The sequence below is a fragment of the Pygocentrus nattereri genome, chromosome 19 (assembly GCF_015220715.1).
Source record: "Pygocentrus nattereri isolate fPygNat1 chromosome 19, fPygNat1.pri, whole genome shotgun sequence".
Classification (NCBI taxonomy): Eukaryota; Metazoa; Chordata; class Actinopteri; order Characiformes; family Serrasalmidae; genus Pygocentrus; species Pygocentrus nattereri.
This window is the reverse complement of record NC_051229.1, coordinates 1,822,076-1,847,488: the sequence shown is the minus strand read 5'-3', so window position 1 is coordinate 1,847,488 and position 25,413 is coordinate 1,822,076. Positions and strand designations below refer to the sequence as shown.

General features: G+C 42.2%; 2 protein-coding genes across 2 annotated transcripts in view; both read left to right on the top strand.

Annotated features, from left to right (window-relative positions):
* Positions 1–17,320, top strand: part of atr (ATR serine/threonine kinase) — a 62,744-nt gene extending 45,424 nt beyond the window's left edge. The window contains exons 40-47 of the mRNA XM_037531167.1: positions 2,487–2,687; positions 5,176–5,319; positions 7,091–7,241; positions 7,340–7,496; positions 10,703–10,856; positions 13,818–13,969; positions 14,295–14,400; positions 16,809–17,320. Coding sequence (XP_037387064.1) covers positions 2,487–2,687; positions 5,176–5,319; positions 7,091–7,241; positions 7,340–7,496; positions 10,703–10,856; positions 13,818–13,969; positions 14,295–14,400; positions 16,809–16,982 — 1,239 coding nt within the window. The 3' untranslated portion in view covers positions 16,983–17,320. The remainder of the gene's footprint in view (positions 1–2,486; positions 2,688–5,175; positions 5,320–7,090; positions 7,242–7,339; positions 7,497–10,702; positions 10,857–13,817; positions 13,970–14,294; positions 14,401–16,808) is intronic.
* Positions 17,321–19,036: 1,716 nt separating this feature from the next.
* The window catches only part of amer3 (APC membrane recruitment protein 3), a 29,944-nt gene continuing 23,567 nt past the window's right edge, over positions 19,037–25,413 (top strand). The window contains exons 1-2 of the mRNA XM_017682480.2: positions 19,037–19,313; positions 21,102–23,850. Coding sequence (XP_017537969.2) covers positions 21,123–23,834 — 2,712 coding nt within the window. The 5' untranslated portion in view covers positions 19,037–19,313; positions 21,102–21,122 and the 3' untranslated portion in view covers positions 23,835–23,850. The remainder of the gene's footprint in view (positions 19,314–21,101; positions 23,851–25,413) is intronic.

Below are 25,413 nucleotides of genomic sequence, written 5' to 3'. Positions count from 1 at the left end.
TCATAGTGAAATATACAGCGCGCACATTTTGAGAAATTGAAGCCAAAATTATCTCATTACTGGAACGACATTCCAGAAAATGCTCAAAAATCATCCCCCACTGTCTCGTGACGTGGAATGATCTTAGATCTGGTCAGTAAATCTAATATTGCTACTTTAGTGATTGTTGTAAGCTTAATTATGATTATTTACGTTACTCCTAGACATTTTGTGCTTGTTTAAAGTCATTTTATTAACTATAATTATCGCTATATTGGCTGACAGTTGTGCTTGTTGTAAGAAATGTGCTTGAAAGCAGCGAAAGGTCTGCCAGTGTAGTGAGAATTTGACTTATAAAATGACCTAAAACAGGGAAATTATGTCTAGAAACAAGATAAATATTTTTATAATAAGAGCAAAACCATCGAGGAAAGGGAAATATTTGATATATAGACTGGATTAAAAATGATTTCACGTGACAAGACACCGTTTTTTGCAGTGCTGCTGTGATTAAAGTCATATTACGTGGATTTTTTAACGTTTTTTACTAGCGGTGTTAAATGCAGCACCGCGGTTCGATCTAAAGGGGGTGATTGGAACAGCATTCAGTAAACTTTGCACTCCTTTTTTGCCCAAAATGATTTTTTTTGGTATTTCAAATTAAAAAAACTCCAAACGTAAAGTTTATGTCTATATTCCATGACTGTAAATTCCTGAAGTGTTTTTAAAAATAATGCTGGAAAAAGTGAAAATAGCCACAGTAATAAATTGTAATAAAACGGAGAATTCACTGTAAAGAAAAGTTTTCTTGGATGTGTTTTGCTTATTTAGAGAGTTTACGTTTGTATTTAACTGCAGAAATGGTGTCTAATCTTAAATGTAGTCAATATGTCTAATGTTTCTCGTCGATTTTTATAAGATGATTTTACTTATTTTTTAGATGTTTTGCTTGTTTTTAGTGGAGTTTCAGCCTTATTTCCTGCAAAAAGCAAACATATGCCAGTATAGTGAGAATTTCACTCAGTATAATCAATTAAAACGAGTAAAAAAGTCTAGAAATAAGTTAATTTTTAAAACTCCTCGGGACCACCGGTGGGTCCAAACTGCACTCTGTCATGATCTTCATAACGTTCATACTCCATCAGCTCCATTCAGAAGCTGGGCGTCGTGTGAGGCTGTAGCTCTTCTCTCCAGTCTAATAGACGGTGACGTCATTTTAAACCCTTATAATAAAAGAAGCTGAACTCAGTTTGTTTTTCTACTGAAAGTCGACCCGTTTTTCCCCAAATCTGGGCTCTAAACTATAAACAGACGGCGTCTCTTCAGTGATCTGCTCTGGAAACATCACTTTTAGAGAACAACACAAAGAGCGGCGCAGATTTTTGGACTTTAGCAGTAAATTGTGAGCGTGTAGTGATGTGTGGTGATCATAGAACACACGTTCTGTTCATTTGAGGAGCTTTTATAAAATAAATAAAATAAAATTTACATTTATTTCACGCAGTTACTGAATAATTCGCCTTATGATTTGGTCCCGAACATCCAGATGGACAAACCAAAACATCCCCTGGAGAATAAGAGGTTAAATAATCTTATAATAAGATCAAAAAGGTCTCAGCATAAGAAATATTTGATATATTAAATACATTTAGGATTATTTCACTCGCCAGCAAACTGTCTTTGTAGTGTAGCTGAGTAGTTTATAAATAGCTCATTTGAGCAGGAATGTGTGTAACTGTACTTTATGGTTCCTCCAAGGTTCTTTAGTGAAGAAAGCAGTTTATATAGAGCTCTGAACACTCAAAGAACCATGTGCAGTATTGAGAGGTTCTTTGCATGGTGAAATGGTTCTTCAGAGTGATAAAGAATGTGTTGCATATGGTTCTCGGTAGAACCTATTTGAAAATGGTTCTATGTAGCAGTCAAAGAAGGTTTTTCTTTAGCAGAACCCTTTTTAGTGCTATATAGGACCATATACAGCACATTCACCTTTGCATGTTTAAAGGGTTCTTTGCATTGTGAAACGTTCTTTGGATTGATGGAAAATGTGCATGCATTGTGAAAAGGGTTCTATATAGCACCGAAACGTGCTCTTCTGTTCTTACAAGCTTGACACTGTGACAGTAGAAGAACCCTTTTGGGTGCTATATAAAACCATGTATATGGAACCATCTACAGCACATTCTCCATTAGTCTAAAGAACCTTTTCATGATGCAAAGAACACTTTAATCATGCAAAGGGTTCTTGGTTCTATACAGAACTGGTTTTACTAAAAGAACCCTTTGAAGAACCATCATTTTTAAGTGTGTAGATGGGAAAGAAATGAGGGATCTATTAACTACAGTCTGTAGTCTGTATACAGTTTTATGGTCTGTGATGCGTCACATGAACATTAAACTCGAGAGGTTTGCTTTTAGAACCGAGATCTTGAGAGATACAAGAAAAGAACCCGTGATTTCACCTGAAGAAGCCGTTCTGTAACTGCCCTCTGTCCTCGTCTGTGCAGGTCGACGGGAACAGCTCCACCCTGAGCATGAGCGTTCACTTCAAGCTGCTGAAGCGTCTGGTGGAGGAGCCGAGCTTCAGCGAGATCCTGATCCCGCTGCAGTCCGTCCTCATCCCCACCCTGCCCTGCACCGGGGGGGCCAACCCAAACCACGACGCCTTCCCCGGACACTGGGTCTACCTCTCCGGCTTCGACGACAACGTCAGTCCACATGACTCGCTCACTGTCCCGCGAAAGTCTGGGCCCTCCTCGCCCTTGTTTGAAATTTTCCAAGCAACACTTTGTCGTGACCAAGAGCTGCTGTCCCTTCTGCCCAGAGCCTAGTATCTCTAATATGGTCTGTGCTATTACCGTAATAACCGTCTGTAGTCTAATTGTTTAGAAAGAATTAAAAGAATCAAAGATTATCGATAAAAGGTATGAGGAGGAATAAAAAGACTTCAGCCGCTGAGTCTTCTGGAAGGAAGGAAATAACCTTCTCTTTGTTGAGCTTCAAGTGGCAAGATGGTTCCCAGACAAGCTCAAGGCAAAGATCATCCCGACGCGGCCCTCCGGGGTAATGAAGTAATCGCCCCACACCTTTTTAAACAGTTCCATACCATTTTAGTCCCCGTCGTATCCAAAGGTGCACGAGGCTTCGTTTATTGCTGGAGGCACCAGGATTTTTTCTGAGCGAATGTGTGAGCTCACTGAAGATCAGTTACAGCTCATTATTCCTCTGTTTAATCAGAGTAACGATAAACACCTGAAGTGCTGGTTTGTGCACTGTGTGATTCTGCAGAGCAGTTGTTGATATTTGAACTCAACAGGAAAACAAACACATTCCTCCCTTAAGCGATCCTTCAGAAACGGCGACCCCCCCAAAGTCATGGGCACGCATTGCTGAGGCAAACGATGCTTTTTTAGATCTTTTGTGGCCATAAAACCCGTCAGAAACATCGTATAGAGTAAAATACTACGACGTAACGTTAGAGCGAACGATGGCACGGCAGGTGATGTAGCTGACGTTAGCTCGGCTGTGTGTTAGCAAACTGTCACTACGGTTGCTGCCACAAAAAAAAAAGAGAGAGCGAGGCCAATTGTGCTCTCTGGGACTCCCGGCTACAGACGGCTGTGGCATCACCAGGGATCAAACTCGCGATCTCCTGATGACCGGGTCAACGCTTAGACGGTTGTGCCCACTCGGGAGCTCTGCCACAACTATTTACAGACAAGACAAAACAATGCTGACCTATTGGTTCGGTGAAACAGCAACAATCCCGGGGCAGTCGTGGGCTGGAGGTCAGGGAACCAGCCTCGTGACCGGAAGGTCGCCGGTTTGATCCCCAGAGCCGACAGCACATGACTGAGGTGTCCTTGAGCAAGACACCTAACCCCCAACTGCTCCCTGGGCGCTGCGGATCGGGCTGCCCACCGCTCCGGGCAAGTGTGCTCACTGCCCCAAAGTGTGTGTGTGTGCTCACTAGTGTGTATGGTTTGGTGAAACAGCAACAATAAGTTAAAGTTGCCTAGATGTGAAGCAGGAACAGAGCAGCCTCCTCATCCCTTTTCATGCATTTCAACTCTCAGTGAAGCTGAAATCTTTTTTTTTACCAGCTTCTTTTTCTAATTTTCCTGTTCCAACCTTAAAAGGTGGGGAGGGTGCAACAAAACGTGGGGAGGGCCGATGTTTTCACAGGGTGGGGCTGACATGCACTTGCAGACGGACCGGCTTTCAAAACAAACCAGATTAGCTCAGATTACACACACATAGAGGGGGCTTGGCTTCATTTGCTTTATATAGTACTAGTTATTTGCTGCTATGTTGGTACTAAAATGTCATAAATAAAACCTTTACGTACTTTACATATCAAAACAATCAGAGAAGAGCAAATAAAACAGCGAAAATAGAGCTTTTCTGTGTCGGTGTTTGTAGTGTTGTGGCGCAGTTTCACCGGACCAGACAGTAACATTTCAGTCAAAAATCAGATGCGCAAACCCCCCAAATGTGGCTGATCAGCCAAGACGTTTGGTTTTCAGTTTTATCACTGGACCTGCGATTCTAGTGTAGCCAACAGGTAATGGAAACTTATACCACACCGATTAACACAGTGCCAGCAGCGCGCCTAAGCTGGACTGGGCTAAAATACGCTGCATACACTCTTAAAAAAAGGTGGTTCTTCAAGGGTTCTTCAGTACAGAAAATGGTTTTATGAAGAACCATGGGCACCCAAAGAACCTTTTGTATGATTAAATGCTTCTTTGCATGGTGAAAGGGTTCTTCACATTGATGGAGAATGTGTTTTATGTGGTTCCTTTGTGAAAAAGGTTCTTTGTCGCACCCGAAAAGATTTTTTCTACTGTCAGAACTTTTTGGTGCTATATAGAACACTTTTCAGAAAGGTTCTACACGTGACCATCTGCAACCCATTCTCTATCAATCTGAAGAATCATTTCACCATGCAGTGAACCATTTATTCATGCAGAGGGTTCTTTGAGTGTTCACAGTTCTATATAGAACCATTTGCTTTGTTAAAGAACCCTTAAAGAACCAAGTGTGTGGCTAAAAGGAGTAGCAACCATCTAGAAGCTTTATTTTTCTCAGTGCTTGTAAATGTCCCCAAAAATTTGACGAATGGCTGATGGTGCTTTAGGTGGTAGCTGTTCTTCAGGTTCTCATGGTCTGATGTTCTGAACTTTCTTCTTAAAGGTGGAGATCCTGGCATCCCTCCAGAAACCCAAGAAGATCTCTCTGAGGGGGTCAGATGGAAAGTTCTACACCATGATGTGTAAACCCAAAGACGACCTGAGGAAGGACTGCAGGCTGATGGAGTTTAACTGCCTCATTAACAAGGTACGTACACCTGCACTTTCAGCTGTGTCTGAACTGACCCTGGTCACTGCTGGGGACGATTTTTAGGGTCCTAGACAATGGAACCGCACCACTGTCCTTCTGAGCCCAATGTCTTCTTTCAAGACCTTTAAGAAATAATAGGGAGAGGAACCTGAAGAAGGCAGAACAGTTTGATTCATCCATCAACTATGAGCAGTCAGTAAAATAAAATTAATTATTAGTTGTATTACAGCTCTGTTGTATATTTATTAATCACGTTAGTTTGTGTAGTTAATTATGGTTAACCTCATTTGTCATATTTGCTCTAATTTGACCGAAAAGAGTCTTTTTTTTCATTATTATTTATAAAGCAGTGCATTTCATTACAGCTATGTAAGTGGAGAAAATAAGCAGAAGGCATAAGAATGGTTTTATTACTTTTAATAATTCGGTAACATTATTTTGAGCAGAGAACCTGAACATGATCACGGGATCTCGTCGTCCAGGGAGAGTAACAGTGTCTGCATGTTTTAACCAATGAGTTTATACATTATATACATTAGTGTATATATGATATACTGTATATCATATACAGTCACTGATTGTATGTCATATACATCCTATACAGTCACTAAATGTATAGATCATATACACAGTCAGTGAGTGTATATATTATATGTCATATATACAATTGGTGAGTCTATATAAGTCATATATACAGCCAGTGAGTTATGTTATATAATATAATATATAATATACTATATATATGTTATATAGTGTTTATATTATAGACATCATGTACACAGTCAGTGATTGTATGTAAGTCACTGTATATATATATTATAGCACATACAGTCAGTGAGTGTATACATATCATATATACAGTCCTTGAGTGTATAAATATCATACAGTCAGTGTATATTTCATATACATCAGTTAGTGAGTGTATATATAATATTTTGCTCCAGCAGCTGCTGCTTTTATTAGTTTGCTGCTTGTTGATTGTTCCATAGTTTCCCTGCGAGTGTCTGTCCAGCGTCTGCTGACGTTTTTGCGTGAAAAGACGTTTAAATCTGCATCTGAGTGAGAGCTACAGTCACGGATTCTGCCATAGCATGCAGCTTCAGCAGGCACTCCTGCTGTTAGGTCAACAGGTTGAACTAGGAAAATGTTGTAACAGTCCGCTGTAAGCCCCGCCTTTTAAAGTGCAGACTGAGCCGTAAAACTGACCCAATATCAGGTTCAGCTCAGTTTGGTCAGTTTGTCCAGATCAGTATTAATGTTGTTTTGTTCCAGCCGGTCTGTAAAGCTTCTTACAGCCCGTTTAGTTTGGCGAATGGTGTTGGGTTCATTTCTGGCTGATTCCAGGTTGTTCAGCTGTTCTTCTGTCACAGCTGCCGACTGAAAAGCTGCTCAGTGGAGACGACAGTTTGGGAATTTAGCGTCGTCTCGTCTTCAGAGTCGGACCAAATCGGCTGTCGGTCAGATGTGATCTTAACAGTGTCCGTTTTCTGTTTGTGGAAAAGTAAGAAGTAAAAATGGCTTGAGCGTCTCCTACAGCTGTCAGAGTCGTTGCTTAGCAACGGTGTCTCAGCGGAATGATACTGTGTTGTTATGGTGAAATAACAGCACAGTTAGAACGTCTCTCAACCAATCAGCTCGCATGACTAGCGACAAACTGTTGTATAAATATGTTTATCTTTCTGTCTTTAGATTACGAGCAGGACATCGTTTAAGGTAACCGTTATCTTTGTGAAGGTATGATTTTTAACCCTCTTTGTTTTAATTGCAGTGTCTGAGGAAGGACGCCGAGTCCAGACGGAGGGACCTGCACATTCGGACGTATGCGGTCATTCCTCTAAATGAAGAGTGTGGCATCATTGAGTGGGTGAACAACACAGCCGGCCTCCGGCACATCCTCACCAAACTCTACAAAGAGAAAGGTCTGCTCTTCTGCTCCTGTTCCAGACTTTATGAATGGATAGTTCTACACCTTTTTCTTCTGTAATGTAATTTATGATGTTTTGGTAATAAATCTTAGGGATCTATCTGACTGGAAAGGAGCTGAGGAAGATGATTTTGCCCAAAACGGCCTCCCTCCAGGAGAAGCTGAAGCTTCACAAAGACGTTCTGTGTGCCAGACATCCTCCTGTGTTTCACGAGTGGTTCCTCAGGACGTTCCCTGACCCCACATCCTGGTAATATCACTCTGCTTCCATAAAGTGTCTTCAAAGAGTTCCTATTTGGAGCTTTTCAATTGGAATGTACTGAAATTGTACTGTATACAGGAAGCGTAGGGGGCGATACGGCTTCTACTGTTTCATTTAAAAAGCTCTATAATGTTCATATGATCCACACAGTCGCTCTGACAGACTGTAATACACTACAGGAAGCGTAGGGGGCGATACGGCTTCTACTGTTTCATTTAAAAAGCTCTATAATGTTCATATGATCCACACAGTCGCTCTGACAGACTGTAATACACTACAGGAAGCGTAGGGGGCGATACGGCTTCTACTGTTTCATTTAAAAAGCTCTATAATGTTCATATGATCCACACAGTCGCTCTGACAGACTGTAATACACTACAGGAAGCGTAGGGGGCGATACGGCTTCTACTGTTTCATTTAAAAAGCTCTATAATGTTCATATGATCCACACAGTCGCTCTGACAGACTGTAATACACTACAGGAAGCGTAGGGGGCGATACGGCTTCTACTGTTTCATTTAAAAAGCTCTATAATGTTCATATGATCCACACAGTCGCTCTGACAGACTGTAATACACTACAGGAAGCGTAGGGGGCGATACGGCTTCTACTGTTTCATTTAAAAAGCTCTATAATGTTCATATGATCCACACAGTCGCTCTGACAGACTGTAATACACTACAGGAAGCGTAGGGGGCGATACGGCTTCTACTGTTTCATTTAAAAAGCTCTATAATGTTCATATGATCCACACAGTCGCTCTGACAGACTGTAATACACTACAGGAAGCGTAGGGGGCGATACGGCTGCTACTGTTTCATTTAAAAAGCTCTATAATGTTCATATGATCCACACAGTCGCTCTGACAGACTGTAATACACTACAGGAAGCGTAGGGGGCGATACGGCTTCTACTGTTTCATTTAAAAAGCTCTATAATGTTCATATGATCCACACAGTCGCTCTGACTGACTGTAATACACTACAGGAAGCGTAGGGGGCGATACGGCTTCTACTGTTTCATTTAAAAAGCTCTATAATGTTCATATGATCCACACAGTCGCTCTGACAGACTGTAATACACTACAGGAAGAGTAGGGGGCGATACGGCTTCTACTGTTTCATTTAAAAAGCTCTATAATGTTCATATGATCCACACAGTCGCTCTGACAGACTGTAATACACTACAGGAAGCGTAGGGGGCGATACGGCTTCTACTGTTTCATTTAAAAAGCTCTATAATGTTCATATGATCCACACAGTCGCTCTGACAGACTGTAATACACTACAGGAAGCGTAGGGGGCGATACGGCTTCTACTGTTTCATTTAAAAAGCTCTATAATGTTCATATGATCCACACAGTCGCTCTGACAGACTGTAATACACTACAGGAAGCGTAGGGGGCGATACGGCTTCTACTGTTTCATTTAAAAAGCTCTATAATGTTCATATGATCCACACAGTCGCTCTGACAGACTGTAATACACTATAGGAAGCGTAGGGGGCGATACGGCTTCTACTGTTTCATTTAAAAAGCTCTATAATGTTCATATGATCCACACAGTCGCTCTGACAGACTGTAATACACTACAGGAAGCGTAGGGGGCGACACGGCTTCTACTGTTTCATTTAAAAAGCTCTATAATGTTCATATGATCCACACAGTCGCTCTGACAGACTGTAATACACTACAGGAAGCGTAGGGGGCGATACGGCTTCTACAGTTTCATTTAAAAAGCTCTATAATGTTCATATGATCCACACAGTCGCTCTGACAGACTGTAATACACTACAGGAAGAGTAGGGGGCGATACGGCTTCTACTGTTTCATTTAAAAAGCTCTATAATGTTCATATGATCCACACAGTCGCTCTGACAGACTGTAATACACTACAGGAAGCGTAGGGGGCGATACGGCTTCTACTGTTTCATTTAAAAAGCTCTATAATGTTCATATGATCCACACAGTCGCTCTGACAGACTGTAATACACTACAGGAAGCGTAGGGGGCGATACGGCTTCTACTGTTTCATTTAAAAAGCTCTATAATGTTCATATGATCCACACAGTCGCTCTGACAGACTGTAATACACTACAGGAAGCGTAGGGGGCGATACGGCTTCTACTGTTTCATTTAAAAAGCTCTATAATGTTCATATGATCCACACAGTCGCTCTGACAGACTGTAATACACTACAGGAAGCGTAGGGGGCGACACGGCTTCTACTGTTTCATTTAAAAAGCTCTATAATGTTCATATGATCCACACAGTCGCTCTGACAGACTGTAATACACTACAGGAAGCGTAGGGGGCGATACGGCTTCTACAGTTTCATTTAAAAAGCTCTATAATGTTCATATGATCCACACAGTCGCTCTGACAGACTGTAATACACTACAGGAAGCGTAGGGGGCGATACGGCTTCTACTGTTTCATTTAAAAAGCTCTATAATGTTCATATGATCCACACAGTCGCTCTGACAGACTGTAATACACTACAGGAAGCGTAGGGGGCGATACGGCTTCTACTGTTTCATTTAAAAAGCTCTATAATGTTCATATGATCCACACAGTCGCTCTGACAGACTGTAATACACTACAGGAAGCGTAGGGGGCGATACGGCTTCTACAGTTTCATTTAAAAAGCTCTATAATGTTCATATGATCCACACAGTCGCTCTGACAGACTGTAATACACTACAGGAAGCGTAGGGGGCGATACGGCTTCTACTGTTTCATTTAAAAAGCTCTATAATGTTCATATGATCCACACAGTCGCTCTGACAGACTGTAATACACTACAGGAAGCGTAGGGGGCGATACGGCTTCTACTGTTTCATTTAAAAAGCTCTATAATGTTCATATGATCCACACAGTCGCTCTGACAGACTGTAATACACTACAGGAAGCGTAGGGGGCGATACGGCTTCTACTGTTTCATTTAAAAAGCTCTATAATGTTCATATGATCCACACAGTCGCTCTGACAGACTGTAATACACTACAGGAAGCGTAGGGGGCGATACGGCTTCTACAGTTTCATTTAAAAAGCTCTATAATGTTCATATGATCCACACAGTCGCTCTGACAGACTGTAATACACTACAGGAAGCGTAGGGGGCGATACGGCTTCTACTGTTTCATTTAAAAAGCTCTATAATGTTCATATGATCCACATAATTTTTCTGCCGCAGGTACAACAGCAGGTCATTTTACTGCCGCTCCACCGCCGTCATGTCCATGGTGGGTTACATACTGGGACTGGGCGATCGACATGGAGAAAACATTCTGTTCGACTCCCTCACTGGAGAGTGCATCCATGTGGACTTTAACTGCCTCTTCAACAAGGTCAGATTAGCCAAATGTGGGAAATGAATATTTGTCTTCCTTGGTCAGTCAAGTCATGTCTGGTGTCTGAAGTTTGCTTCTTTAGTTTTATCGCTGGAGCTACAAGGCTGATGTAGCTAACCGGTAATAGAAGCTTATACCCCACCAGTTAGCATTATGGCCTCAGGGTCTCTAATGGACTTATGTGGTCTCTGACACTGTTTGACTCACTGTTACCTATAAATATGAACTAAAGTACAGACAGCATTCAGACTGATATTGTACAGTTTTAACCAAACTATGACTTTAACCTAAGACAGTATCTCTGTTTATCAGTTGTCAGCAACTAATAGAGCCAAACTTCAAATGATCTGAGGCCTGCGATTAGCATATTTAAGATCAAGTCAGATGTGAGGGGACAGAGCGAACTACAGTGGATATCTGCTGTTCTCTAATACTGAAATCATTTCATTTAAGTTTTTGTCAGTATTAATGAAACTGTAATGAGTGTGTTTACATGCTCCTAATAATCTGATAACTGCAGTTAATCAGATCGTGTCAGTAACTGGTTCAGTGTGTTTACACTTAATAATCTGATAACTGCAGAAAATCAGACTGTGTCAGTAACTGGTTCAGTGTGTTTACACTTAATAATCTGATAACTGCAGAAAATCAGATTGTGTCAGTAACTGGTTCAGTGTGTTTACACTTAATAATCTGATAACTGCAGTAAATCAGATTGGGTCAGTAACTGGTTCAGTGTGTTTACACTTAATAATCTGATAACTGCAGAAAATCAGATTGTGGCAGTTACTGGTTCAGAGTGTTTACACTTAATAATCTGATAACTGCAGTAAATCAGATTGTGGCAGTTACTGGTTCAGTGTGTTTACACTTAATAATCTGATAACTGCAGAAAATCAGATTGTGTCAGTAACTGGTTCAGTGTGTTTACACTTAATAATCTGATAACTGCAGAAAATCAGACTGTGTCAGTAACTGGTTCAGTGTGTTTACACTTAATAATCTGATAACCGCAGAAAATCAGATTGTGGCAGTAACTGGTTCAGTGTGTTTACACTTAATAATCTGATAACTGCAGAAAATCAGATTGTGGCAGTTACTGGTTCAGTGTGTTTACACTTAATAATCTGATAACTGCAGAAAATCAGATTGTGGCAGTTACTGGTTCAGAGTGTTTACACTTAATAATCTGATAACTGCAGTTAATCAGATTGGGTCAGTAACTGGTTCAGTGTGTTTACACTTAATAATCTGATAACTGCAGTAAATCAGATTGTGTCAGTTACTGGTTCAGTGTGTTTACACTTAATAATCTGATAACTGCAGAAAATCAGATTGTGTCAGTAACTGGTTCGGTGTGTTTACACTTAATAATCTGATAACTGCAGAAAATCAGATTGTGGCAGTAACTGGTTCAGTGTGTTTACACTTAATAATCTGATAACTGCAGAAAATCAGACTGGGTCAGTAACTGGTTCAGAGTGTTTACACTTAATAATCTGATAACTGCAGAAAATCAGACTGGGTCAGTAACTGGTTCAGTGTGTTTACACTTAATAATCTGATAACTGCAGTAAATCAGATTGGGTCAGTAACTGGTTCAATGTGTTTACACTTAATAATCTGATAACTGCAGTAAATCAGATTGGGTCAGTAACTGGTTCAGTGTGTTTACACTTAATAATCTGATAACTGCAGAAAATCAGACTGTGTCAGTAACTGGTTCAGTGTGTTTACACTTAATAATCTGATAACTGCAGTAAATCAGACTGTGTCAGTAACTGGTTCAGTGTGTTTACACTTAATAATCTGATAACTGCAGTAAATCAGACTGGGTCAGTAACTGGTTCAGTGTGTTTACACTTAATAATCTGATAACTGCAGAAAATCAGATTGTGGCAGTTACTGGTTCAGTGTGTTTACACTTAATACTCTGATAACTGCAGAAAATCAGACTGGGTCAGTAACTGGTTCAGTGTGTTTACACTTAATAATCTGATAACTGCAGTAAATCAGATTGTGTCAGTAACTGGTTCAGTGTGTTTACACTTAATAATCTGATAACTGCAGAAAATCAGACTGTGTCAGTAACCGGTTCAGTGTGTTTACACTTAATAATCTGATAACTGCAGAAAATCAGATTGTGGCAGTTACTGGTTCAGTGTGTTTACACTTAATAATCTGATAACTGCAGTAAATCAGATTGGGTCAGTAACTGGTTCAGAGTGTTTACACTTAATAATCTGATAACTGCAGTAAATCAGATTGTGTCAGTAACTGGTTCAGTGTGTTTACACTTAATAATCTGATAACTGCAGTAAATCAGATTGGGTCAGTAACTGGTTCAGTGTGTTTACACTTAATAATCTGATAACTGCAGTAAATCAGACTGTGTCAGTAACTGGTTCAGTGTGTTTACACTTAATAATCTGATAACTGCAGTAAATCAGACTGTGTCAGTAACTGGTTCAGTGTGTTTACACTTAATAATCTGATAACTACAGAAAATCAGATTGGGTCAGTAACTGGTTCAGCGTGTCTGTTTTCACACATGCTCAGACTGAGAAAGAGTTTGGATGAATTGAGGAATCTGATTACTGAGCTAAAGTCCAGGCTGTTTATCAGATTTATTAATCAGATTTCTAGACCTTACTCTGATCTAAGTTTACATGACCGTTTGATTAATCAGACAGCGGCGGAAATCTGATTATGATCAGTGCATATAAGCACACTCAGTGTCCAGAACCATTTCCCTACTTTACTGTGTCCATTCAGTCCATGCTCATATATAACAGCCATACAGTGTGAGAAACCACACAATCACGCCTGGAGTTTTATTTTATTAGTTAATATATTTTTATTTATTTTAGTTTTTTTATTTTGTTTAGTTTTGTGTTCGAGTGAAGTAGTGAGCATATTAATGAAATGTGTTGATATGAACCGTGTCTTGTGCTTTAGGGGGAAACGTTCGACGTTCCAGAGGTCGTTCCCTTCCGGCTGACGCAGAACATGGTGGATGCGATGGGGCCGATGGGAACGGAGGGTCTGTTCAGACAGGCCTGCGAGGTCACTCTGAGACTGATGAGAGACCAGAGAGAACCGCTGATGAGGTTTACATACTATGTGTACACACTTCAAGGGTTCTTTAATAAATAAAACGGGTCCACATTCAACCATGAACACTCAAACACTCGTACGGATGGAGAATGTGTTCTATATAGCACCAAAAAGGGTTCTGCTTTTTTAACGATGTCAAGTCTGACAGTTAATTGACTATGTAGGAACATAAGGTGCTGTACAGAACCATATACAACACCGTCTCCACCAGTCTGAGGAACCATGTCACCGTGGAAAGAACATGTTTGTGTTCTCAGCTTGTTTTTAACGTCGTCTTTTCAGTGTGAAGTTAAAATGTACTGTTCTTTTTTATCTTAGTGTGCTGAAGACGTTCCTGCATGACCCTTTGGTGGAGTGGAGTAAGCCGGTGAAGGGCTCGTCAAAACCACAAGCCAACGAATCCGGCGAGATTGTGAACGAGAAGGTAGTGCTGAAGCTCATCCATGTTGCTGCGCGACTGCTAATCAAAAATTTACCTCGGTTATTAACGTTGTTATAAACTTTACATTAACACTGGCCATTTTATTATTAACACCTGCTGTGTAGGTGCACTCTCTGCAGGTGACCCTGCTGTGCCTGGTCCACTCACCAGCACCACACATGCTTCTATATCAGTGAGAATGATCCACCTAAACAACATCTGGTCAGCTGTGGTTCTTTGGTGGTCCTTGTCCATTGAAGAAAGGAGTGGGGGGCTGATAAACTGCAGTAACAGTACGGCGGTACGAGACTGGTCAGGCTGGGCTGTCGTTATAGCGCCCCCTGCTGTAGCTCTCAGATTGCAGATTGCGCTTGCGTCACATGGTGATCGCAACTAAGCGTGAAACCCGTCTGCGCAGCTCAGAGCGTCTGCGTTCACGTCCCTGTGTGAAGTGTGTCTGTCTGTACCACACAGTCCGTCTGTGTGCTGAGTGTTTCTGATAAAATGGCCAGTTAGTGTTGATACAAGGTAGGTGGACATGAACTGCCAGCTTATTGACGTTTGTATATCGCTGCTGTCGGAACAAAGCCTTGTATCTCCATTTTTCTCCATTTTTCAGTTTTTGACATATTTTGAAAATGCTTGTTTTTATTTACGTTGTGTAAATTTTAGGATAAATGAAAGAAACGGCCCAATGTGGCCCGGGGAAGGGGGGTTGGGGGAGTCTGGTTCCATTGACTTACATTAAAAGTAAAGTAGGTTTTTTTCCTTCTCCTGTAAAGTCACCGTTTTGGAGATACGAGGTTTTTTCCAGCAGCAGTGATGTATTTGGTTCTAACGTCTAAAATGATTTATGTCCAGTGTTTCGTATTTTAAATGAACAGTTTGGCAAAAAACACAATTTACCCAATTCTCCACACGCCACAGATCAGCCGAGATGTTTGGTGTTCAGATGTTGCTTCTTTAGTTTAGCACTGGAGCTATGAGGCTAACATTGCTAATACTAGAAGTCAATAGTCACCCAAATCTTTTCTGCTAACACATCTGTCCAAAATTTCTCTGAAACTTTCGATAAAGAGCCATTTTCTTTACTAAAGAACCCTTAAAGGACCATCACTTTTAAGTGTGCACACAGCATGCAGGCAGATTTCTATTATACATATACACCGGTCAGGCAGAACATTCTGACCACCTCCCTGTTTCTACTCTCACTGTCCACTTCATCAGCTCCACTTACTGTATAGCTGCACTTTGTAGTTCTACAGTTACAGACTGTAGTTGTGCTGGTCTGAGTGGATCAGACACAGCAGTGCTGCTGGAGTTTTTAAACACCTCAGTGTCGCTGCTGGACTGAGAATAGTCCACCAACCAAAAACATCCAGCCAGCAGCGTCCTGTGGGCAGCGTCCTGTGGGCAGCGTCCTGTGGGCAGCGTCCTGTGGGCGGCATCCTGTGACCAGCGTCCTGTGACCACTGATGAAGGACTAGAGGATGACCAACACAAACTGTGCAGCAGCAGATGAGCTGTCGTCTCTGACTTTACATCTACAAGGTGGACCGACGAGGTAGGAGTGTCTAATAGAGTGGACAGTGAGTGGACACAGTGTTTAAAAACTCCAGCAGCACTGCTGTGTCTGATCCACTTGCACCAGCACAACACACACTAACACACCACCACCACGTCAGTGTTACTGCAGTGCTGAGAATGACCCACCACCCAAACAGTACCTGCTCTGTGAGGGTCCACGGGGGTCCTGACCACTGAAGAACAGGGTAACAGAGTATCAGAGAAACAGATGGACTACAGTCTGTAACTGTAGAACTACAGAGTGCAGCTATACGGTCAGTGGAGCTGATAAAGTGGACAGTGAGCGGAGAGACAATATATATTTCATTTGGAGATTTAAGGTTAATGTTGAAAAGTAAACAATCTCCCAAAAACTCAACGTCCTGTTAATTCCAAATCCGTGATTTACAGCAAAAGGACGGGAAATTTGGCTCTTGACTGAATGTTCCTGGCAGTGGCACAGTTTTCCTTTAAAATGATGGAGTGTCCAGTTTGCCGTCTTCTGCCAGCATGTAAGCACAGTTTAACAGTTAGATACGTGTAGAAACATCAGCAGCTACAGAGATGATCTGGACCTGCACGATTGACCAGTAATGAGCTGGTGGAGGGAAGTTTCATGGACGTGTTTACAGAAAAGATTTGGGTGACTATTGACTTCTAGTGTCAGCAGCATTACCCTCATAGCTCCAGCGCACAAGTAATGAAAGAAGGTTTGAACCCCAGACGTGTCTTGGCAGGTTGACCGTTCAGAGTAAGCAGAAAATGATGTCATCTGACCGCTCCTTTAAGACGGCGCATGCGTTTGAACAGCGTTAGTAAAAGGCTTCACTCTTCCCGTTCCTCAGGCCAAGACTCACGTCCAGGACATTGAGCAGCGTCTGCAGGGCGTCATAAAGAACAGGAATAAAGTGATGGGTCTTCCTCTGTCCATCGAGGGACACGTCCACTACCTCATTCAGGAGGCCACAGACGATAACCTGCTGTGTCAGATGTATCTCGGCTGGGGCCCGTACCTGTGACCAACATGACCACAATTACAGATTTCTGACCAGAGCACATGATCTGTGCGTTTAACTGTGAAGTTTTGTTTATTTTTGGGATTTTCTATCCCGCCTTAATCTCTATACTTTTCCTTATTAAAGAAATAAACGTTTATTGTTAGATTGGAAGTGAAATCTGGTAAATTACATTACAGTAATTACAATTAAAGGGTAACTCCATCAATTTCTTCTTAATTTCTGTGTAATTAACTGGATCAGATGTAAACAGAGCGGTTCTGAGCGGTTTGGTGTGAAACGCTCCGTTCTAGATAAACTTCCAAAGTCAGAGCCGTTCACAGTGGTGGTGATGGGAACCAGACGTCCCTCTAAAAGCTCCTCACAGAAAGTTCCTACATGAACTGGTTCTGAATTCACTGCCTGATGACTGAGACGCTGTTTTATGAGAGTTTAGAGAACTTCAACTCCATTCATGGTGGAGGGAGACATGCAGGGCGCTGTGCGGCAAAATAGTCCCCAAAGAAAACTCATTATTCCAGATTTTCCACTGTTTTCCATCATCAACATTCCATATAAGCTCAGAAGACTCGTGTAGGTTCTCTGGTGGTCCTGGATTGTAAATAAAGTGTCTATATCTGTGCTGTAGTCATGGCGACGCCTGGTTCCCATCACCACCACTGTAAAGGTGTCTGATCCGTGTTGGAGTGATGAAAAAATTTAGGAGAATCAGTGGACTTCCCCTTTAAGGTCATAACACTTGAACTAATACTTTGTTTAAAGCATGTTCTCCTTTGAAAGTGTCTGTTGTTCAGTTTATTCACTTTTTGGTGTAATATAATTTGACTCTCTTTGAGGGAAAAGAAGGAACTTGGTTCTTTTCCAGGCGATTTCCTGGCAGAACAACGTGAAAGTCTTCAGATTTTTCCTCCTGCTCTGTCGCTGCTGTAGCCAGGCTCTGCTGTATCACGGCTGTATTCGCCAAAGTTGCCACACTTTTGTATTAAAAGCCTTTCAGACCCATTTAGTGTGTTGTGATGAGTTTATTCAGCCACTCTAATAAAACTTGACATGTTTAATTGAAACATGATGACTTAAAAAGACATGAAGGGCACGTCTGTGACTGCTGCGTCCACTCGTCCCTGACCTTTACTATTATAAGTGGGTTCCCTTTATGCTGAGTTTTCAGGGGCTTTATTTAGTTTATTTTGTGATTATTTTTCAGGTGTTATTTTGAGGTGTTTTAGTTGAAAATCCAGCTAATAGTGCTCTTTTCTGATCATCGACAGCAGTGGCATGTTTTTGCTTTCGGTTATCAGCGTTTTACATAAAAATGTGATAACTGCATCAAATAGACTCAAATATGATGAGTAGATTATTTTTAGATATGCGGAGAGGCCACTGGCTTCCTTTGATTTATCTTGTGCTTAACATTTAAGCCTAACATTTAATTTAGTCTTCAATGAGAATATTTCATTCATTCAGATCTAGGATGAGTTATTGGACTGTTTCCTGTATTCTTTTGAGCAGTGTAATTACTGAGAAAGTCATAATTATGTGACTGTTATATAGATGTCATAGTTGTCAAAAGCAAAGTAATAGTTATGAGATACTAAGTCATAATTATGAGATACCAAATCATACTTATAGTAGTCATTATTAAGACATAATAAGTCATAATTATGAGAGGCTAATTCATAATTATGTGATATTATGTCCTTATGGTTTAACAGCCGACTAGTGGCTGATTCTTAATGGATTTTGTTGGTTTCCTAATGGGATCTAAAAGTGTTCTACAGGAAGCTAGTGGGTCTACTAGACACCATTAAGAAAATTCCCATTAGAGAGGAAATCCATTACATTTTAATCCTAAAGGCCTATTTTTTTTTTAGCAGGGAAGTCTTTATTATGAGATACTAAGTCCTTATAATGAGATACTGTGAAGAACTGAGTATGCTTGGCTGGTTATGTCTCTCCACAAGCTGAGGTTCTGCAACACTAGCGGTGAACAGAAGGGGGCGCTGTTTCCCGCATTAATACCCCCCCCCCCCCCCCCCCTCTGTGCTCAGCCTCATGAAGCTGCTGCTGCTTGTACACAGCCTGACCAGCAGCAGATGCGGTGATGGATCCTCGCTGCTCCTGCAGGGATTCTGGGTTTGGTGTCTGGAATGATGATGGATTTAAGGTCGAACGGCACTGACAGTCCACAGCTTTCCACTGAGGACACGCGTGGAGTCCAGACGCAGCTGATAATATGACCCTCCGCCTCGAGCGTTTCTGCATGTGTGTGTTTTAACCCTGTGAAGCTGCGTGGAGATGGTCTCTGCTCTCCACCATCACCCCGATCACCGCCGGGTAGGTTATGAGCTGATTGGGCAGGTAGCTCGGTATTAAGCCACTGCAGTGAGGCTGAACTTGTCCTCCCATTCGAATTTTCCGCTCCACCTTAAATGCTGCAGCAGTTACGTGCTGCACCTTTTAAGGTGGAGCGGAAAATTGGAATAAGCAGCCGCTGCAGCTTCGCTGTCCTGCAGAATTCGGCGTGTTTTATTCATTACACCGCAGGATATCAGTGGCCGTGTAATGGAGTGGACATGGAGTGGACATGAAGCCTCACACAGAGACATGCTTTCTGTTTGAATGACGAGCTGCTGAGCTTAGAGCCCTGTTATAACCTAATGGTTTGGCTTTCTGAAGGAAACTGGCTTGATGGTTTCCAGTAGAGACCACTAGTTTCCTGTAGAACACCTTTAGCTCCCAGTCAGGAAACCTAAATGCATTTAGATTCAGCCATTGATCACCTGTTAACCCATTAGGACCCTGTACGCCGAAGGCCAAAAGGCATTACAAAACCATCAGGGGCCAACAGAAACCCTTAGTGGTTTCCAGTAGAGACCCTTAGTGGTTTGTTTTTTTTCAGCAGGGAATGCATTTCTAAAAGGTGTGTTTACTATTTCAGTTTTTGTCATGATTATGATTTTTTCTTGATTCGTGTTACAGTTTTCCATGCAGACTGTGTAAAGGGAGGTGAAATATTCCGTTTTGAATCCGATGCTTGTTACTGTAATTGAGGCTAAATGCAGCCATTCAAATAAAAATGCATATTTTAACAGAGACCCTTCATTTATTTAAGTTAAATACAAGTTATTCACTTTTCAGCATCAGAAAAAGCTGAAAAGTCACTTTAGATAAGTGAAAATCTCACAGAAGCCTCAACAGCTGAAAGACCAGGGTGATTCAAAAAGATTCGTCCTATTTCAAAGTTATTTATTTCACTTATAAATCGTTACAGATCAGTGCAGTGAGCTGTAAATGTTTAAATGACAAGGTCTCAGTCTGAACCTCCTCCAGCTGGACGGACGACATCAACACCACAGTCAGACTCATCCCAGACTGGACTGAGCGTGTCGGGCGTCGCTGCTCTCACGGCTCTTTCAGTGGGATTTCGGAGATCATCCAGTGCTGTGGAAGCAGCGCCGAACGCTCTGAGCTGCTGGAGCTTCACTGCTGATGAAAGTCCCGCTGCTCAGTTCTGACGGATTCACTCTGATTGACGTGGAGAACGCAGAACGTTCTGCTCAGGGGTCTCAGCTCCTCTCAGACTGAGGGAGCCGGTCAGAGACTCTCTGACCTCCTCTTACAGTTGGATTGTGATTGGTTCCTCGGTGCCTCACGGCTGTAAAAATATGAAATCGGATCAATCTTTTTTGAGTCGCTCTGTATATCAGCTGTTTGAGTGTTCAGTGAGTCACTCTATGCCCTTTTTCCAGCTTATGTTCCTTTCAGGAGATGCACTTTCAGTTCCTCAAAGAATCTGCCGACACACCTTCAAAGTTCAGTCTTAGAAGCTGGTTGATCATTTTCTGAAGTAGTCAAACCCATTGAGTGGTGTTGAGGTCTGGACTCTGGGATGTTTTCAGATCTGAAGCAGCTTGATTTTCTCCTCTCTCTCACAGATGAGAGCTTTTAGTGCTGTTTATCTGATGGGGGCAGTATTGGTGGTCTTATTTTGGTGAAGAACTTGTACTTAATGGCTGTTTTGGCTGGAAATTATACAAACAAAAAGGGCTGTCTCTGACTTTTACACCATACTTAGTATAATTAAATACAACTAAAATCTTATTTTATCTTTTCCATTTGTAGTTATGCATGTGACCAGGCTGTATGGAGTTGCCCAAGACCCAAAAGCAGCCTCAAGGGGGCAGGAGCAGCCCCAAAACTGATCCAGAAAAGGGTGAAATTCATGGCAGTCAAGGACATGGACCACTTATGGCCCCAGATCATGGAACTGCCACCTTAAACAATGCAAATGTTTCTCGAGAAAGTCTGTCAATCCCAGACACCCTGGATATGCCTCCAGAAGAGCTTAGTACCAGTACTGAGAGCAGCACTCAAGCCTGTAGCTCTGTTAAAAAGAGCAGAACCCATGACTGTGTAATAGAGAGCGCAATAAGCCCTGGATACAGAGATGGAGCCTGGACTCCTACCATGTATCATCCCCACAGGCTCGTCAACAGTGCCAGCTTTGCTGGGTTTGGATCAACTCATATGGTGCTACGTGAGAATCAGAACACATCTGGCAGCAACCGCGAAATCATTGATTACCGCAATCTTACACCTCAAGTACCGTTCGTGCCTTCAATAGCCAAGTCCATTCCAAAAAAGAGGATCTTTCTTAGGAAGCCCAAGAAGACCATCAAGGAGTTTTTCGTTCACAAGAAGCACAGCGGCGAGAAAGCCATGTCACCATGTGTGTCAAGGGAGCATGGACCAACGTCAAAACGGACCAAGAAGCCCTCAAGACGCCGTGATCGGACCAGGACCTCTCAAGACTCACTTTCTGATTCCTCAAGTGAATGTTGCGCTAATGTCTGTGAGGATGCCGCATCGCTGAAAAGCTTTGGCTCTCAAGCTGGATGTGGAGAGATATTTGCAGATGAGGAGTACTTTGTGTCACTCGAGGGAACTCTTAAGCTCGAGACTGCTAGCGAAACTCCAAGGCGAAGTCCAGTAGGTGCTGCCTTTCAGGGTGGCAAAGAGCAGCTAGCATCTCCTGCTCAGCCTGAAGTGTTAGACCTTTTTGGAATGTGGGAGACCTTCAACAAGACCATTCTTTTTGGCGCAGACAGTAATGCAACTTCAACACCAGCTTGTCTATCACCATCCACAAACAAGACAGCTAATTCTTTAGAAGACCCTTCCATCTCAGGAAGATCTTCAGAGGTAAAGATTACAGAATTGAATGCTAACTTGGAGACTCCAAAAAGTGAGAACCAAGAAAGCACCAGTGATGAGGGTTACTGTGATTACGTTTCTAACGAGGACCACACCAGAAGTTCGCTAACACCAGTCCATTCTAGAAAATTCCCCCGGGACACTTACAGTGGAGATGCCTTGTATGAGCTATTTTATGATCCCAGTGAGGCAGAAATGACCCCCATCTTTGATGATGAGATGGACCTGACCCAGAGCATCATTGGCCAGTCAAGTGACCTTCCATTATCCATGTACAGCTTCCATGTTGGAGCCGAAGAGAACCTGGCTCCTCCTCTTGCAGTGGACCTCATCAGCCATGAGCTTCTGCAGAGTAACTGGGCTGGGAGGGACTGCCTGCTGAAGCTTTGTGACACTGAAATATCATTGGCAATGGGTATAGTTAACTGGTTGAAGCAGAAGACGTGCAAAGGTAGCCCAGCAGAGTTGGGTTCTCCAGAGACTACCTGTGGAGATAATAGAGATGTATGCCTAGAAGACAAAGCCCAATCAACAGGGCTTCTGAATGTGCCAAGGGGGAGAGCTCTAGCTGCAAATAGTCGAGAGGACATCTTAACTGACTTTAAGCCAAGGGATTCTTGTCAGCTAGATGTTGGTAATCTTTTGGTGGACACTGTAAAACAACACAGTGGAGTGGTTTCAACTATTACAACACCAGAGAGCCAACCAAGGACTCCAACAAGTCATGTGTGCTTCCGGATATTCAACATCAACTCCCCTTTGACTCCTACCAGAGACTTGCAGTCTCCAATGGCACATTCTCCTGGCTCTGGAACAAGTTCTTTGTTTGTGCTTGCTATAAACAAAGAGTCTCTCTGTGAATCTTGCAAGGCCTCCCTGAAACATGGTGCCAAAGAACTTCACCTGTGCCATTCTTGCACCTCCTTCATTGAACAAATCAAGACTTCAGAGCTTTGGGCCCATGCCAGCCTTCAACAGTCTAAGCCTGCAGGAACTCCCCAGTCAGTAAAAGGTGGGCTCCTCCCATCTCCAAGCAGCAGTTACGGGGTAGCAAGTGACATCAGCATTCTTTCTTTAGTGGAGCAATGCACTAGTCAGGTGTCTTCACTAAGGATTAACAAGTATCAGAACTTATCTGATTATGAAAGAAGAGCTATTACTGAGCCAGTGACAGATGCACAGCCCAAGAAAGATCATGCCAGGAAGTACCTCAAGACCAAGCACAAGAAGAAAGCAAAGACGGCAGCAAAAGGTGGTCTCCATGTTAGCAAATGCGCTCACGTCAAAAATGGCTTCAACCATGAAATCCACAGTCCTTCCGTGTTGGAAGCAGAGGGACTTGGCCTTGTCACAACAAATGATTCTGATGACTTAGTTCTGGAAACATACAAGAGTCCTTGTTACCTGCAAACTAATCCTCTCCATGACACAGACGTATCTCAAGGCTCTAGACCCATGTCCCTTCCTCTCTCAAGCAATGACTGGTCTGAAATTTCTAGAAAAGAGCATCACAAAGTCAAAGAGAAACCTCATGAAAGATCACAACGACACAGGAAGCCTGTGCCGAACCGGGATGGACCGTTTGACTCTGCCTTCACAGAGGAGACGAAGGTGGAGAGAAAGCGCAGGATGAAGAAATGAGGCCTCTGCCAAACAGGTGCTGTGTTCTTTCCACTAAAATGTGCTTGCTAATGTTTGTAGGTGTTTAATCTGTTTATTTTGGGATTATAGCTGTAGTCCCAAAAGTTGAGCCAACAGCCTGCAGTGTTTACTCACTAAGGCATGATTTCAAAGATCACCACCCTTTTGCGTTCCATTCATGCTCAGTGTTCACCATGAAGGGGGTTTGAACACGTGGACCGTTTTGTCCACTGGATCTTAAAGAATATGATTCTGGAGGTCGATTTTTATTGATTATGTTAATTTAACTCAACAGCAAAACAAACACCTTCAGTGCTCTTTCAGAATCTAACCCCCCTTCCATCCAATTCAGGGACACACATTGCCAAGGCAAATTACACTGGGCTAACAATATTGTTTTTAGGTCTGTCTGGCCATAAAATCCTTCTCATGTTAAAGCAAACAACGACACAGCAAGTAATGTAACTAACATTAGCTAGGTTGTGGGTTAGCAAACTGTCACTGCAGTTCCTGCCACCAAGTTAACATGTTGCTATCACAAACGTTAGCAAGTGGGACAAAACAGAACTTACTTACTGCCTCTGTAAAACAGTAAATAAGTTAAGGCTACCCACCTTTCAGGCAGGAGCGACCTCCTCATCCGTTTTCATGTCTTCATAACTCTATGAAGCTGACGTCAGCTTCTTTTTTGACAGCTTCTTTTTCCAGTTTTCTCGTTCCACCTTAAATGGTGCAGCAATTGCATTCAGGTGCCTCAGGTGCAGAACTGCTGCATAACTTGTGAAATGTGAATAGGAAGCCAGCTTCAGTCCCATCAAACCTCTGAAATGCCCCTACCTGATCTAAGAACTTCTTTCTCAATTCGTGTTCTTCAGATGTTCTCCTTTTTGACTGTTTCTCGGCCATCGCTCCTTGACGATGTGTGGAGTTCAGCGCGTGGCCCCTCCCCTTTCCCCTGTTCTGTGCATGAGCACGAATACCCCCTGTTGCTGATTGGGTGGAATATTGTAATGTTTCTTGTCCTCAGCCACTTTATTTCTCTTTTCAGAGCCAGGGCTGTGTAGCAACACCAGATTTTTTTCCAGCACACACAGGCTGCTAAGATATATGAATTGAATTTGACTAAATGTTTATTGGATCGAAATCATACACTGCGCCTTTAAGTCTAACAAAGGCTGACCTATTGGGCTGTTGACTGTTTTGAGGGTTTGCCAAGTATGTTTTTTCATTACCTCTATACATTTCTTGTATATAACTTTAATGCTCTGCAGAAACGGAAATAATTAAATGTTCACAGTGCATCATCTCAACTCAGCAAAGCTTCCCATTTATCAGGAATGACATTTGATGCTTTACCATTCTTCCACTGGATCTTAAGTGAAACACCTTAACCCGCCCTGGGTTCAGTCTTTCTACTTGGCCAAAATAATGGAAATGCCTAACAATATACATTATGTACCTGTTAGTTGGTTTTAATCCTGATTGAAAATGGTGTTTTATAAACAGTTGTCTGCTCTGCGTGACTTGACAAGTCTTATGGAAAAGACATGGTCGCTGCACTGATCATTGGTTCATTTTA